The sequence below is a fragment of the Fimicolochytrium jonesii genome (genome assembly GCF_025526975.1).
Source record: "Fimicolochytrium jonesii strain JEL569 chromosome Unknown EV422scaffold_10, whole genome shotgun sequence".
In the NCBI taxonomy this organism is placed as follows: domain Eukaryota; kingdom Fungi; phylum Chytridiomycota; class Chytridiomycetes; order Spizellomycetales; family Powellomycetaceae; genus Fimicolochytrium; species Fimicolochytrium jonesii.
The window spans coordinates 682,890-697,295 of NW_026515677.1; the positions used below are offsets into that span (position 1 = coordinate 682,890).

At 53.4% G+C, this 14,406-nt stretch overlaps 4 protein-coding genes and 1 non-coding gene across 5 annotated transcripts; 3 read left to right on the top strand and 2 right to left on the bottom strand.

Moving 5' to 3' along the window:
* Positions 1-245: 245 nt before the first annotated feature.
* Positions 246-4,078, top strand: EV422DRAFT_567225 (uncharacterized protein; the record flags this gene model as incomplete). Its single annotated transcript, XM_053072518.1, has 7 exons — positions 246-989; positions 1,066-1,444; positions 1,511-1,599; positions 1,670-2,195; positions 2,275-2,442; positions 2,507-3,088; positions 3,168-4,078. 7 exons carry the CDS (start codon positions 246-248, stop codon positions 4,076-4,078), a joined length of 3,399 nt encoding a protein of 1,132 aa, XP_052926058.1.
* A 4,545-nt stretch (positions 4,079-8,623) lies between these two features.
* Positions 8,624-10,370, bottom strand: EV422DRAFT_556963 (ClpP/crotonase-like domain-containing protein; the record flags this gene model as incomplete). The annotated part of the gene is made up of 7 exons (XM_053071915.1): positions 8,624-9,089; positions 9,187-9,254; positions 9,327-9,621; positions 9,691-9,720; positions 9,806-9,933; positions 10,022-10,207; positions 10,274-10,370. The coding sequence occupies 7 exons, from the start codon at positions 10,368-10,370 to the stop codon at positions 9,024-9,026; spliced, it is 870 nt and encodes a 289-aa protein (XP_052926059.1). The 3' UTR covers positions 8,624-9,023.
* Positions 10,371-10,759: 389 nt separating this feature from the next.
* EV422DRAFT_t72 lies at positions 10,760-10,842 on the top strand. The gene has a single exon. It is a non-coding gene; the product is annotated as a tRNA-Ser (tRNA).
* Positions 10,843-10,899: 57 nt separating this feature from the next.
* EV422DRAFT_528315 (uncharacterized protein) lies at positions 10,900-11,851 on the bottom strand. The gene has a single exon (XM_053070274.1). It carries the CDS (start codon positions 11,593-11,595, stop codon positions 11,227-11,229), a length of 369 nt encoding a protein of 122 aa, XP_052926060.1. The 5' UTR covers positions 11,596-11,851; the 3' UTR covers positions 10,900-11,226.
* Positions 11,852-11,939: 88 nt separating this feature from the next.
* On the top strand, positions 11,940-14,374 carry EV422DRAFT_44831 (Sas10/Utp3/C1D family-domain-containing protein). Its single transcript, XM_053067229.1, has 4 exons — positions 11,940-12,327; positions 12,707-12,848; positions 12,930-13,665; positions 13,740-14,374. The coding sequence occupies exons 1-4, from the start codon at positions 11,979-11,981 to the stop codon at positions 14,052-14,054; spliced, it is 1,542 nt and encodes a 513-aa protein (XP_052926061.1). The 5' UTR covers positions 11,940-11,978; the 3' UTR covers positions 14,055-14,374.
* The last annotated feature ends 32 nt before the right edge of the window (positions 14,375-14,406 follow it).

Consider the following 14,406-nt stretch of genomic DNA (forward strand, 5'->3'; position numbering starts at 1 on the left):
CAGCCATATCTTTTTTTTTCGGGTGGGAACAATGCACGCGTGGGAAAATCGTGCATGCGTTATGTGAGAGGGCCCGTATGGGGGAGCACAGCGCTCTCCCTTGCCCTTGTTGGTTGCCCTTTTTGGGTTGCTCTGCCGCGACAAGTGTATCATTCTCAACTTCTTTCCATTGGCGCCTCAGGTCATTGCTAGATACCTCGAATAACGTGAATAGAATGGGCGATAGTATATTCTCTAGTAAACAAATGGGTAGCACCGGCTATTACATCGAGTCGCTGCGGGATGCGAGCAGCAACGACAAGGAAGATATGAATATGGGTACAGAACAGCAAGGCGGTAACTTATCGATTCCGGGTGGTAGGGCGCCAGGCGCATATGGACGACCACGCGCGGAAACCTTCTCGTTCTTTCCATCGAAAATGGTCTCGGACCCAGCACAGATGTCGACACCAAGCCGAACTGCGAAAAGCGCTGCGCCGATGAGCATACGAAACAGGTCGGGATCCCTATCTCTTCCGAGATCTAACATCTCAGGCGCGTTTGGACCATCTCTGTTCGCTACATCTTGGCAGCCGGCCAGTATCCTCGCCACTTTGGGAGAGCGTACATTGGTCGGGCACTCTGACTATGCTAGCAGTGCGGGCGGAGAAGACGAGACAACGGCAGTTGCGCGAACCTTAGATTACCTTGGATTGGACGACCCAGTCTTGGATGGATCAAGGAACGGCTACGTTGGTCGTGACATCGGAAACACTGTCTCATCTTTCAACCGAGCAAGGTCCTACTCCGTGGCCGTCGGCGAGAAGATGCTTTTGCCTTCGGCTATGGCGGCGGCTTCATCCGGTTATCGGCCAAGGGCCACGTCTATCGCATTCATGGAGACGACGGTCGATAGCGATATCGAGGCCATCAGGCGCAGTCTTGCGCGTGGCGACCTGGAACTGGAGATGGAAAGCCCGGCTTCTGATCTGAATGTGGATGGGGCGCTGGTAAACAATCATCCGTCTCCTCAGATCACGTTCGCGAATGCGCTCTCTGACCATTAAATATCCCACTTTTCCTTAGTACAACATCGGACATAGCCCCCAAGATTATGCACCTTACGGCATCGACAGGGCTCTGAGCGAATCGCCTCTTCGTCAAAACGTCGATCTCCCTCACGCTCACCAAGTCCCAACCCGCTCCCTCTGGATAGGCAATATCGACCCCACCCTTTCCCCATCCGACCTGTTGACATTGTTCTCTCCATTCGGGCCCATCGAGTCACTTCGTATTCTACCTGACAAAGAGTGCGCTTTCGTCAACTACGTGCGCATGGAAGACGCGGTCGCTGCAAGGGATGAGATGCAAGGCGGACGTGTTGGCAACTGTGTTGTTCGTATTGGATATGGCAAGGCGGAAGCGATTAATGACACGCAGGGGATGCAGCCGACAAAATCTTTGTGTATGTGTGCATTTTGGCTCCGGGTATCGATGGTCCTTTTACTCATCCTTATGGTTTCTTACATAGGGGTCGGCAATATCGCTCCGTCTATGGATCCAGCTGAGCTTGAGGCGATGTTTGCTGTCTTTGGTCCCGTCGAGTCTGCCCGCGTCCTGGTGAGTAGAGTCTTCGCATTCGGCCCTCTCTTTGGCAGCAAATACTGAACGTCGAGTCAATTCACTACAGACACACAAGAACTGTGGGTTCGTAAACTTCGTCCGACTCGAAGACGCCATGGAAGCACGCCGCCGTATGAACGGAAACGATGTCGGAGGCGCCGTTATCAAGATCGGCTACGCCAAGGTTCCGCCCAAAGGCTCCGAGCCACTCGGTTTCGGTCCATCAAGCGCAACCCATATTTTCCACGGCACATCCCCCACCCGCGACCGACCCAACTCGTCCGCTGGCAGGATGCCCTCCTACCAACCAGCGCCCGGTTATGTGCTTGGAACGACGCTCCAGCAGAACTACGCATCCAACCGCAACTCAACGGGTAACCATTCGGTGTCGTCTGCGCAAGGGTATCCGCATGATGTGCGGCACAGTTCCACGTCACCGCTTTCGGGACGGTTTAGCACGGCTGGGCAGAATGGGAATGGGGCTTATTTGAAGGATTCTTCTGTCACTTTGGGGTCGAGGTCGCCGGTTAGGAAGAACTCGGTGGGCGGGGAGGAAGCCTTGGATAGTCTGTGGAAGGATGTTGCGAGTTCAGGTAAGGGTGACTTGTTGCGAACGGCTTCTGATCATTGCGTTCCACGGTTTTCTGATATCGATCTTTTCAACCTTTGCAGAGACATATGCGCAAGCGATACCACCTGTCCCGGAACCGAAAGCTAACCGACGGGTCGATCAGATGCGTTTGCGCGAACTGCGGAAACGATTGGAGGGACATCCGAGTGTCAAGGATGTTGAGTCTTACTTCAATGAGGTTGTGGATGATACCGTGGACCTCTGTACAGGTACGTGCGTGCTTGTGCTTATCAACATCAATGAATGAGTGATGACTAACGTGTAGGATTGCAGACTACATCGGAAACGTGGTGATCCAGAAGCTCATCGAAAAAACCTCCGACGCACACCGCCTCCGTCTCATCGAAGCCATCGCGCCACATATGCCCGCAATCGGGATCCACAAGAACGGCACCTGGGTGGTCCAAAAGATCATCGACTACGCCAAAACCGGCGCTCAAATCGAAGCCATCGTCAACGCGCTCAAAGCGTTTACGCCACCATTACTCCTCGACCAATTTGGAAACTACGTCGTTCAGTGCTGTTTACCGCTCGGAACCTTGCGAAACCAGTTTGTCTTCAACGCCATGCATGCCAAGTGTATTGAGATTGGGCAGGGCCGCTTTGGAGCCCGTGCTATGAGGGCGTGTCTGGAGAGTCAGTTTACGACGAAACGGCAGCAGAAGTTTGTCGCAGAGGCGATTGTGCATAATGTCATTCAGCTCGTGACGAACCCGAATGGGGCGATTCTCGTCACGTGGTTGTTGGATGCTAGCGGGTTGCCGGGGAGGTACTCGGCTATGGCGCCGAAGCTCGCTATGCATATTATTGCCCTGTGTACGCACAAACTGGCTAGTGCTACGATCTTGAAGCTTGGTGAGTGAGGGAGAGGGTTTACTGATGGAGTAACTTCACCTAGCTATATACTGATCTGTTGATGTGAACTACCTCATAGTTACTCAACGAGTCGAACCGGAAGCCCGCGAGCACGTAGTGCAAGAAATCTTCTACCGCGAAGACCCCGGTAGCCCACACCCTTCAAACCTGCAACAGATCCTCTCCGACCAAATCCACGGCGTATCGGTGATCCAGAAAATCCTCGCTTCCGGCTGCACTTCCGCCGACGAGAAGACACGCTTCGCCGACTGCGTGCGAAACGTGCTTGCGACCATGCCGGAGGTGCGCGAGAGTCAGATGGGCTACAAGCGGCTGCTTGATGAGCTGATGGTCATTCCGTCCAACCTTCCTCCGGATGCCGGTGTGGCTGCGAACCTTGGGCGGGCTGCGGGTGGTGCCGCTGGTTACAGCGTGAAGACGTACAACGTGTCTCGACCCCAGGACGATGAAGTCGTGAGTCCCCTTGTACCACAGACGGGCGGAGGCGGATATCCGTTCGGACAAGTCGCGCCTTCAGCGTCCACCGCTACTTCCAGCAATGGGCACGGTCACCACCAACAACACCACCATCACCACCCTGCCCCCTCGACGCCCTCCCACGGCTGGTACTCCAGCCCGTCCCAACTGCCCACACCCAGCAACTCCCCCCAACCCGGGATGTACGGCATGCCCCTTTCGCCCTACGGCAACATCTACGGCGGCGGACCCTTCCAACAACCCTTCGGCGGCGGACCAGCTTACATGAATAGCTACCCACCCAGCCCCGCCCACCCCTCCACCCACCAACAACATTTCGGGATCATACCCCACCCCATGCAGATGAACGGCGAGATGCCCCCGCCGCCACCCTCCCAGCCCAGGTTCTATTCCTCCCCATCGCAACACCAACACCAACAACATCAAACGCATCCAGGGTCGCCAGCCCCTGCGGACTTGTCCGCTGGCGATTCGGAGCATTTGGACATGTGAACATCGAAGAAAATTGGTGGCGAACAAAGGGACACCGTCCGTGTGTGTACACTCCCCGAACGCCTCCCCTCCATATCTATCAACCACGCCCTCTCGATTACGTTTTGCTCTCCCCCATCATCTCCGTGGGCCATTTTTGTTATGTATTGTCTGTCTGTTACTGCTATGCACCCCCCGGTCTTTTTAGTTTAGGTTTTTAGCGCTCATCTCTCGCTCCATATGTATTTGGGATAGTCAGGCTAGAGAAGGGAAATAGGGGGGTGGGGAGTGCATGTTTTCCCCCTCTTTTCCCTGCACACATCCACCCAATTCATTTATTTTTTGTTTTGAAGAGATATCATCATACAGTATGCATTATACCTTGCGGCAGTGTGTACATGTGAGTTTTGGTGGTTGTTCGGTTTTCAATGAAATGAGCTATCTTTGATCGAAATGAGAACCTCCCGGGAGGGGAGATTGGTGCAAAGATCATATGCCTGCGTGTATCAGTACTTGGTTGGCAGCCTGCGGTAGCCTGTTGTGTGTTATAGGACAAGGGTACCTCTGCATCACAAACAAAAACATGTAGGTCCCACCGCAATCGAGTGCCAAATCGGGTGCCTAAATATGTGTTCATTGATAAGTTCACGAACACTGGTTGGTGGGAGGAGGAGCTCCTCTGGCACGATGGGGGTGGCCAATTGGAAATCTATTCAAGTAGGGGGCCGAGAACGGAGCCGAGAAGGTTGCGACCATGGCCCGTGCCAGCAACAACTTTGATCACGTCCGCTGCACATCGCTGCCACATGGCTTTCAAACCCTAAGCGATCTGAAGGAACAGCTCCCTGAGCTTAGCTAGGAAGTTTAGCGCCGACGTTCGCAAACTAGTATGAACGAATGCATGTGCCGTATACGTACGTACCTAGGATTGGCGCAACATAGAGAGAATCAGCTTTCACATGTACTGTGCATATATGCATTTCTAACACGTCCGGAAAAACTAATGCTCAGATGAAAGACAGGCGAAAACGCGAAACTGACGCGTCGCCTTTTTGCAACTGTTGGGAAGAGTCCGTCCAGAAGCATTTTACTTCTTGGTTGCGCGTTTTCTGGGAAGGGCAAAATAGATATATATTGCCTGCATTCGATGTGCATTCCGTTATTCCGATGAATGCCGGTTATCGAAGTACAACGGTGCCAGATATTTTGGAAGCAGCAAAGCGAGGAAGTGCTTGGGGTTCTCCTCCTTTCACCTTGTCGATCGCAATGGGGGCTTTGCTTCGCCAAGGCCGTTTGTCTTGATCATGTTCCCTCATCTCGGACTCGTCCTGGGACAGGGCAGAGGCTCCTGTCCTCTCTCCCTCCACATGCTTCGAAGTTAAATGGATGCAGGCGCTTTTGCAAAGTATCAGACACCTATCTTTAGAACCTTTCCAGAAACGCGAAACATACGCGTGCGGTATTTTGCCGTATGTTGAGGTTTCTTGGCGTCCATTCTTTTTCCTGAACTTCCAGCAAACCTTCATTCCCTCTTCTACACTGAACAAACGCTCACAGACATCCTGGACGAGAGACGGACAGGTAAAGGTGGGAACACGAAACCGACGCCTGCGCTTTTCCTGGACTCCTTGTATCACGAGTTGTCCAAACGGTCAGCACCGCGCTGTGTCCTTCCAAAGTGTTCCAGGCGCTACTCCAAGTCGGCTTTCTGGGGACATGAGTATGGGTTATAGGAAGAAATGCAGCGTGTATCCCCTTTTCGTTGGCACGAGCGATATCATCCACCCATAAGGCGAAACCAGCGCGTGCGCCGTTTCCTCTACGCCTGAACTTTTCATCCCACTCACGCGTTGTCGGAACTTTCCACTATTTGTCCTGCATCATATACATCATATACATCATCTACATCATCATACATCATTTGCATCATATACAGTACACAAGCAGTTGTGTCCGGTAAAACACATGAAGCAAAATACTCGAATATATTAGATTCATGTGCGCTGACCCAAAACGCGAAACTGACGCCGGCCTCTAGCCGAATCACGCGTGTTTTTAGCTTAACGCCGTTGTCCGAATATTCCAGTTCCTCTCTCCTTACTCCACATCCTCGTCATTATGCAGGTCGAACCGTGGGAGGGCAGGCCCACCAGTGCACTATCCGTCTTTTTGACCTCAAGTGACGGTACAAAAAAAAACCGGGAAACTGAACGCGTCTGCATTTCTCGCGTTTAACTTTCTCTTGCTCCTCCTAATTCCGTACATGTACACACTTACTGGGCAAGAAGGTGGGACTGGCATTTGCGTCTCTTTTTTCTTTCTGGGACACAAAGCTCACCTGTGCAAAACGTGAACGTAACGCGTCGACCTCTTGCAAAATCACCCCGCCCTGGCCGGAAATCTCGTCATTTTTTCTAGAGTCGATGCGGCGCCGTGGTTATTGATATACGGACGGAGGGGAGAGGTCAAACCTCCATCTGTGCGTTCTCTTTTTCAATTATCTGTGACCAAGACGCGAAACTGAGCATTTCGTCAGGGCCTAGGAGACTTGTTTGTTTCGAGCTGCGCGTTGTCCGAACGCCCAGGTCCTCGCTTCTTATTCTGGACACTCCTTCATGGATTGATCGCTCGGAGGTGGGAACAGAGTATTCGTACCTGTTTTGCTGGGACACGAGCGGTGGGAAAGATGAAAGATGAAACTAACGCGTTTCAACTTCTTCACATGCCTCTGGAGCAACGGGTGAAGCGCACCACGAGCGTCTATTCCCTGATCAGAAAGCATCCATCTTTGGGAAAACTTCTCATGGAGAATACCCTTGAACGAAGTTGGAACTTGGGCCGTGCACAAAACGCGAAGCTGATGCGTGTGTGCTTAAGCCCCAAGGCTGTTTTTCTTGACGTTAGACTAATCATACCGTTTGGGGAAGGGTGCGATGGGAGGGAAATCTTGCATATGTCGCTGACCGAAGAGGACGAAGTACTATCTGGAGTTGCAGCGAAAACTGACGCGTGCTGACATAACTTGATGTGTTTGCGTCGACGCGTTGTCCGAAAGTAACAACCATCCACGGCCCTTTCTATTTCGCGGCGTTCCAACAGCCGTGTTTTACTGAAATGCACTATCAGAGGTATATACTTGTTTTGTGGTCTATTCAGAGGTCTATGCCGAGAGCTGAGCACCACTCTGCCCCCTTTTCGTGTTCTGGGCGCTAGATGAGCCTTATGGGAGTGAGGAGTGAGGCAGGAGGTACCTTTTCATAATGCAGATGTGGAAACGGCAAGCCCGACCTGGGCTCATCGTTTTTCTCAACTCGTACATCACCCGAGCATCACCGGCAAAGAATGGGGAACACCATTCCGTACCTTGTTTGCTGGGCACGATCAAAAGTTCTTATTGTTAAAGGTGATCTCAGGCGTGGGTGAAAAGTCTGATCTCATCTTTGACGAGGTGTGCGAACTCGCACAGGTAATGATACTGCTTCCATCTTCAATAACCCTTCCATCTTCAAAGCAAAGACCGGGACCTTCAGTCTGACCGCTGGTCCGACCTCAAAGGCGTCAAGCAAAGGCGTCAAGCGAACAATGCAAAGGTCCTGGAGGATGGTGGGTGTATGTGACACGCCAAGGACAGGCATCCCAGATCAGCAGGCGCATGTGCAGAGAAAGGATGTATACACCGTTCTCAGACCTCACATCTAAGCTTTGAAAGCTCAAGTTTAGACGCCAGAAGACACCATGATACGTAGGTACCGCAAGTAATAATGATCGCAAACGGACCGCCACCAAGGTAGCAGCACCATGTATCTATGTAGCATAGAGACATGGTGCTGCTACCTAAGCAAGACACAGACGCCGCAAAGAGAACGGAGAAGACGCAGCACGTCCGCGCAGACTATATGCCGCCATGGAGGTTCAGACCCCGAGGTTGATAGCAGAGCCGCGGGGGGGGGGGGGGGGGGGGAGGGGGGGGGGGGGGGGTAGAGGAGTGCTCATAGGCGGCGCGTATGACGAAGTGAAGGGCAGATTACACCTTGGTCACGTCGTCCCAGGTGACTCGCCCGGAGCCTGGTGCACCCAAATCCGCCACAATCCTCTTCGACCGGAAGCCGCCGTCTTGGTCGATCATCATGAACATCCCGTCCTCGCCGGTGGTGAGGGCGCCGAAGACTCTCCGGTTGGGGCGTCCAGCATCCCGACGAGCGGGTGGGTGCGCCAAGCAATAGTCAAACCGAGTGCGGGCTGTACTGTAGGGTGTGGTAGACGAGGGCTTCTAAGCTTCCACTCGCTGCCACTCGCTGCCACGAAGGACCAGAGACGGAAATACATAGCTCCGCCAGGCTGTAATATGTATGCTCGGTAACGTCGGTAACAAAAGACCCTTCGTTAATTATTACCCGGCATCCGGGCCGCATACCCCCTTTCCCTGTAAATCGTTGCTACGCATAATGGCAGGAGAGCGCCTATGCACAATCCCACATCGGGGCTTGCCCCTGGCTTGCCCCTGGCTTGCCCCTGGCTTGCCCCTTCTCACCGACGTTTTGCTATTTGCAAATTCACACCCAAAATGCCGCATGACTGACATCCCTTTACATGAGGAGATGTGTAATGAAGAGTATACAGTTCGCGTCTGCCGTTCCGGTGTGCAGATTTGAGCGGAAAATGATGGTGAGAAGGAGAGTGCACACCGCCGCAATGCGTCCTGAGACTGACGTTCGAGATGGAGGCAGAGAGGCTGTTCAGGGTCTGCGTTGCCCACGGTGAGATGAGTCGAGTGGAGGATGAGATAAGAGCGCGCCAGTCGTCCTGATGACCTTTTTGATTGAGACCTAACTCTACGTGCTCTACATACACCGCCTCGAGCAACGACTGGACTGTAAATGCTACATACGCCGCTAAAGAGTTAAGCCTCCCCAAGCTACCGCTACTGCTACGTTTCTGATATGCACATCAACACGTAAGATGCAACTTATTCATGGGTGAAGTTGGCCTTGCGCTTGCCAGCGAACGCCGCCATGCCTTCCTTTTGGTCTTTCTGTTAAACGCGTGGGATGAGAAGCATGCAGAGTTGGGTATTAGTGACCGGGTTAGAGGGTTGAAATGGAAAGCAATGAGAAGCGACGAAAACGCACCGTGGCAAACAGGGCGTGGAACATGCGACGCTCGAAGAGGAGTCCTTGGGCCAGGGGAACCTCGAAAGCTGCGTGATATGGAAGAACCAAAAATGTTACTTGGAGGATACCAGAACAGACTGCGATGCAGAAAGACTTACAGGAGTCGATACACTCAACAGCAGCCAACACACTCGGCAACGAATACCCCGCAATCGTCTCCGCATTCTTGATCGCAGACTCCAACAGCTGTTCAGCGGGGTACACTTTCGCGACCAGGCCAGCAGACTCGGCCTCGGCGGCGGACATCATGTCGCCGGTGAGACACATGTGCATGGCTTTGGCCTTGCCGACCGCTTGCGTGAAGCGTTGGGTGCCGCCGGCGCCGGGAATCACGCCGAGCTTGATCTCGGGTTGCCCGAATTTGGCTTTGTCGCCGGCGTAGATGATGTCGCACTGTTGTGTGGGGGAAGGAGGATATTAGGGAGGGCGGGGAACCTTTGGGATAGCCGCAAAAAGGCTTACCATCATTGCGAGCTCACAACCTCCTCCGAGCTATATGTAGGGGTTTCACAAACGTTGGCGTCAGCTCTTCCATCACAATCTACCCCACATAGTTCCCCAACATCAGAAAACGTACAGCAAACCCGTTAACAGCAGCAATAATCGGCTTTCGAATCTTCGTCACACCCGTCCAGTCCTCGATGAAATTATTCTTGAAGTTGTCCACAAAGTTCAGCCTGCTCATCTCCTTGATATCCGCACCCGCTTGAAAAAAGGCAAATTCATATTCAATCCTCCACTCCCACCCATGCAACAAGGTCTCCTCAAACCCCCACACGCAAAGAAAACCAACCAGCAAAACTCTTCTCGCTTCCTGTGATCACCATAGCGCCAATGTTGGCATCAGCATCATACGCTTTCAACGCAGCATTCAGCTCCGTCATCAGCGGCGTGCAGAGCGCGTTGAGGGCTTTGGGGCGGTTGAGGGTGACGATGGCGACGCGGCCTCTGGTCTCTGTTTTGATGTGCTCGTATGAGTCTGTTGGGGGAGGTGGAAGGGATGATGAGTGAGATGACTGGGGAAGGGATGGTTTTGGCCGGTGACACCTACTCAGAGAACGGGAGGAGGCGGAGAATGCCCTCCGCTGGGCTACGGCGGAGCGGAGGGGCCTGGCGTACATGCAGCGTGCGGCGGAGAACATGGTTGTGGTGGTGAGGAGTGTGGTGCTGTGAATGCGTGAGAAAATCGAGGGTTGCCGATGGGCCTTGGAAGTCCTGCGAACGTTCCCGATGTTGGGAAGTCACGCTGGCCTTCCTTCCCGCTTCAACGCGCACGCGTTCGTGTTCTTTCTGCCCCAAAAGGCGAGGAACACTCCGCCCACACGAGCGCTTGTGAGTTTTGAACGTTCTTCCATCACACACACGAGCGGGTGATGGAGTTATGTGGTGGGGTGGACAGTGGGCAAAAAGTTGCTCTGGGGATGTCGTTGATGATACGGGTCGCTCGCAAAGGGAGAATCAAAAAATTGGATCCAGTTGTGCGCATTATACTAATAAACAACTTTCAAAATAAACAGCTGGAATACAACAAGACGCGATGGCCGAGTGGTCTAAGGCGGTAGACTAGAAATCTACTCCGCTCTGCGGGCGCAGGTTCAAATCCTGCTCGCGTCGCTCTCTCTTTTCGACTTTTCGCCCATCATTTTCGTCTTTCTCCTCTTGACCTTGTGACGTTATGTGAAAGCCGAAGCCTTTTAGTTTCTTTTTTCCCTAAGAACTCACTGCTGGGCCACAGCAAAACGCTACCCGGAACTATACAGTGGAGGCATAAACATCGGTTTACAACACCCTTGACCATTTTCTGAGGTGTATGGAGCGCCTTCTGCCCTGTCTCTTCATGCTGGCTTTGAGAGTTATCGACATTCCCCTTTTGCAAAGTCGCCCGCGCGAAAGAGCTAACTATCGTTTGTGCACTATTTTTATGACTCGGCCATACGCTGTCTCTTTACGAAATTTGAAGTATAGGCTGGGCTGGCTATGGCCCCTCGTCTGTCACATCTACTCGCTGGCCTTCACCTTTGCCGCAGCCCTTTTGAGCAAGCGATTAGCCTGCCTAAACTCCCTCGCCCTATCCGAACTCGACGCAAAGTTGATCGTCCAACCCATAGACTTTATGCGTTTCGGGACCAGCCACCTCGGGTCGTCCTTGCAGTGATAAAACACGCCGTAACTCCAATTCTCGTCATCAGCCCAGTAGCTGTCGAGGAGTGCTTGGTCGGCTTGGAGTTTTTGGTGGATATCGGTCGGGGAGAGGGATGCAATGAAGGTGTCGGTGTCCTTGACGAGATCGTCTCGTTCGTGAGGGGTTAGTTCGGCGAGACCGGCGTTTGCGCTGTCGGTAGCAGGGGGGATGTTTGCGGGAGCCATCTTTGTGGAATGTGGGATTCGATATGCGTTGTTATTCCGTTGAGCGACGAAGTGTATGCAGGGTCGGATGCAGCAAACTCAGGTTTGGAGGGGAATTGAGCGATGGGAGGGAATCAAAGACACGGCGACGATATACTGTATATCACATCTTCTGAGCAGCAGCCTCCGAGAGAAGGAGAGGAATGATTTGGTTGCGACGAGCGACGTGGAGGTCAACGGGGCGAGCTGACGCGTGACATCCAAAAGAGCCAAGAGGACAGTGAGCCAGCAGTCACGGGACTTTCGATAATGCTCCACGTGACTCCTGGCGCATTTTGGCTTCAAGATCTTTTTGTTCATCCAACGTTCTTCCCTGCATCTCGTACCCAGCAATTGAACCAAACATGGCGGCGACGAAGACTCTCGCCAAGCGCACGCCAAAGGCAAGGACTACCGGTGCAGCAGCCGCTAAGGTTACAGCCGCTACCTCCTCGGCGAAATCACCAGCCAAGGCGACAAAAAGGACTAAGTCCGTCGCCGTGCAGGAAGTCGAGGTTTCGGACGAGGAGTCTGACGAGGCCGAAGATTTGGGGGAGGAAGAAGGCGACGAGCTGGATACGGATGGGAGAGACGGAGGCGAGGAGGAGGAGCATATTGCCTCTGATTCGGACGGTGAGGAGGAGGAGGAGGATGTTGTTGAGGGTGACGATGTAGGCCCCGACGACGACGATACATTACCACGGGCCCGCAAAGGTAACTGTCCCTTCCACCTCAAACCATCCCATCCCCATACTCTTGTCTTCCCCTCCCAAAACTTCAAACCCACGGTGGTCGGGCTTGATGAGGTGTCCCGTTCGCGGTGACTCTCGACAAGGCCGACCAAAGTTTTTCGCTCTGGGCTCCCCTCGGGGAGCAATGCGTTGCGTAAATGGTTAAACGTGGAACAACAAAAGTCAGTGAGCGCCTGGTTTATTGCGCGCCTCCTCTTTCTGCTGATCGCAGGCTTGGAGGCGTGTTGCTTGACGATCGTACATCTTTTCCGCCTATCCCAAATCTTTGCTCTTTTGACGTGAAAGGAAGTTATCGGTATGATTGCTCATCACACTCTCCTTTTGTGCCTTGCTTTCGAAAGTTGAATTGCTCGATGAGCCGGACCTATCGCCTGCGGTCCGGGCATTAGTGCAAAAGGATGTGAATGAGCTAGGGACGCTGATCAAAGACTTTAAGGATAAGCTTGTGGAGCTGCGTATGCGATTGGCGACTACTGTCGAAAGGTGCGTAGACCCTATCATGCACTCTACCGCTTATTTGCGCGCATCAGAAGCTCATATATCGTTTTCCACCACCCACAAAAGTGCACATGCAGGAGACATCCGAACGCATAACGGCGTCAGCTTACTGGAAATCAAAGTTCACTCTATGCTCAGCTACCTCACCAACCTCGCCTTCTACCTCCTTCTCAAGCTGCACGGCCGGCCCGTCTCCGGCCACCCCGTCATCGACGAACTAGTCGAGCTCCGCATCGTCATGGAAAAGATCAAGCCTCTCGAACAAAAACTCAAATACCAGATCGACAAACTCGTCAAGGCCGCATCAATGCAGGACGACAACAAGGAAGCCAAAGATGCCGACGGCAAAAGCCTCGCCGCCGCCGTCACCGACCCCCTTAACTTCAAGCCCAACCCGAGCGCCATGCTCTCCGCCGGCGTAGAGCACGACACAGCCGATAGGGACGCCGACACCACAGGTGGAGTCTACCGCCCCCCCAAACTCGCACCCATGCCCTACGACGACTCCCAGCGCACCAAGACCGGCCGTCTTACCCAACAGGCGAAGGAGAAAGCATCCCGATCGCGTCTCCTCCGCGACCTGAGATCGCAGTATGATGACCGGCCGGAGGAGCAAACCGCCCAGGGGACCGGGTACGGCGCCAGCGAAGTCGGCGCTAGCAAAGAGGATGAGAAGTGGGCCGAACGTGAACGGTTTGAGGAGGAGAACTTTGTGCGTTTGAATTTGACGAGGGAGGATAAGAAGCTGCAGAAGGCGATCGAGACGCAGGGGGCACGGTTACGGTTTAACGACGAGTTCCAGGTAAATTACCTTCCCCCCAATCTGTCCCCATTTCATTTCATGTCTGACGAATTACCTCTCCCCCCTCCCACCAGGCCCTAGAAGAAGACTTCGCCTCCCTCCGCTCCGTCCACCGCGCCGTCGAAGAATCCGACACCCTAACCCACGGCACGGGCCACCTCGCCCGTAAATCCCAACGCGCCGCCGACCTCTCCACGCGGGGCACCCAGCTCTCGGAAAATGGAAAGAAACGCAAGTATGGAGACGCGGCGGAGTTGTTGGCTGCTGCGAGCAATGTGAAACGCACACGAGAGGCGGGGGGCGTGGGAGGGGAGTTTGGGGAGGAGGTCAGGAAGAGGAAACGGGCGTTGGGGAGGATTGGGAAGAGGGGGAAGGGGGGAAAGAAGTAGGGAGGGGAGACAGATCGACATACCAACACAAATTTTGTAATTTATTCGCATTCATACACATTTCATGTCATTCACGGGCCATTGCATTCTCTTACATCCACCGCGCGAGGGTGTCGCCCGTCCCCTGTTCTCAATTGCGGACCATTCGTAAAGGCATGGATGTCGCATCATCATGATGCATGCCTATTCGTTGGTTTGACACGCTGACGTTTTCGTCCGACATGAGCGGAGTTAGAGCAGCCCGTCTTCTTTACACATGTTTTCAAAAGTCAAGACAAAGATGACTTCATTTCCCAACCTGTGGTGGTACTTCCGTTACGTACCATTCCAGACACACAAAGCCTTTTGCGGA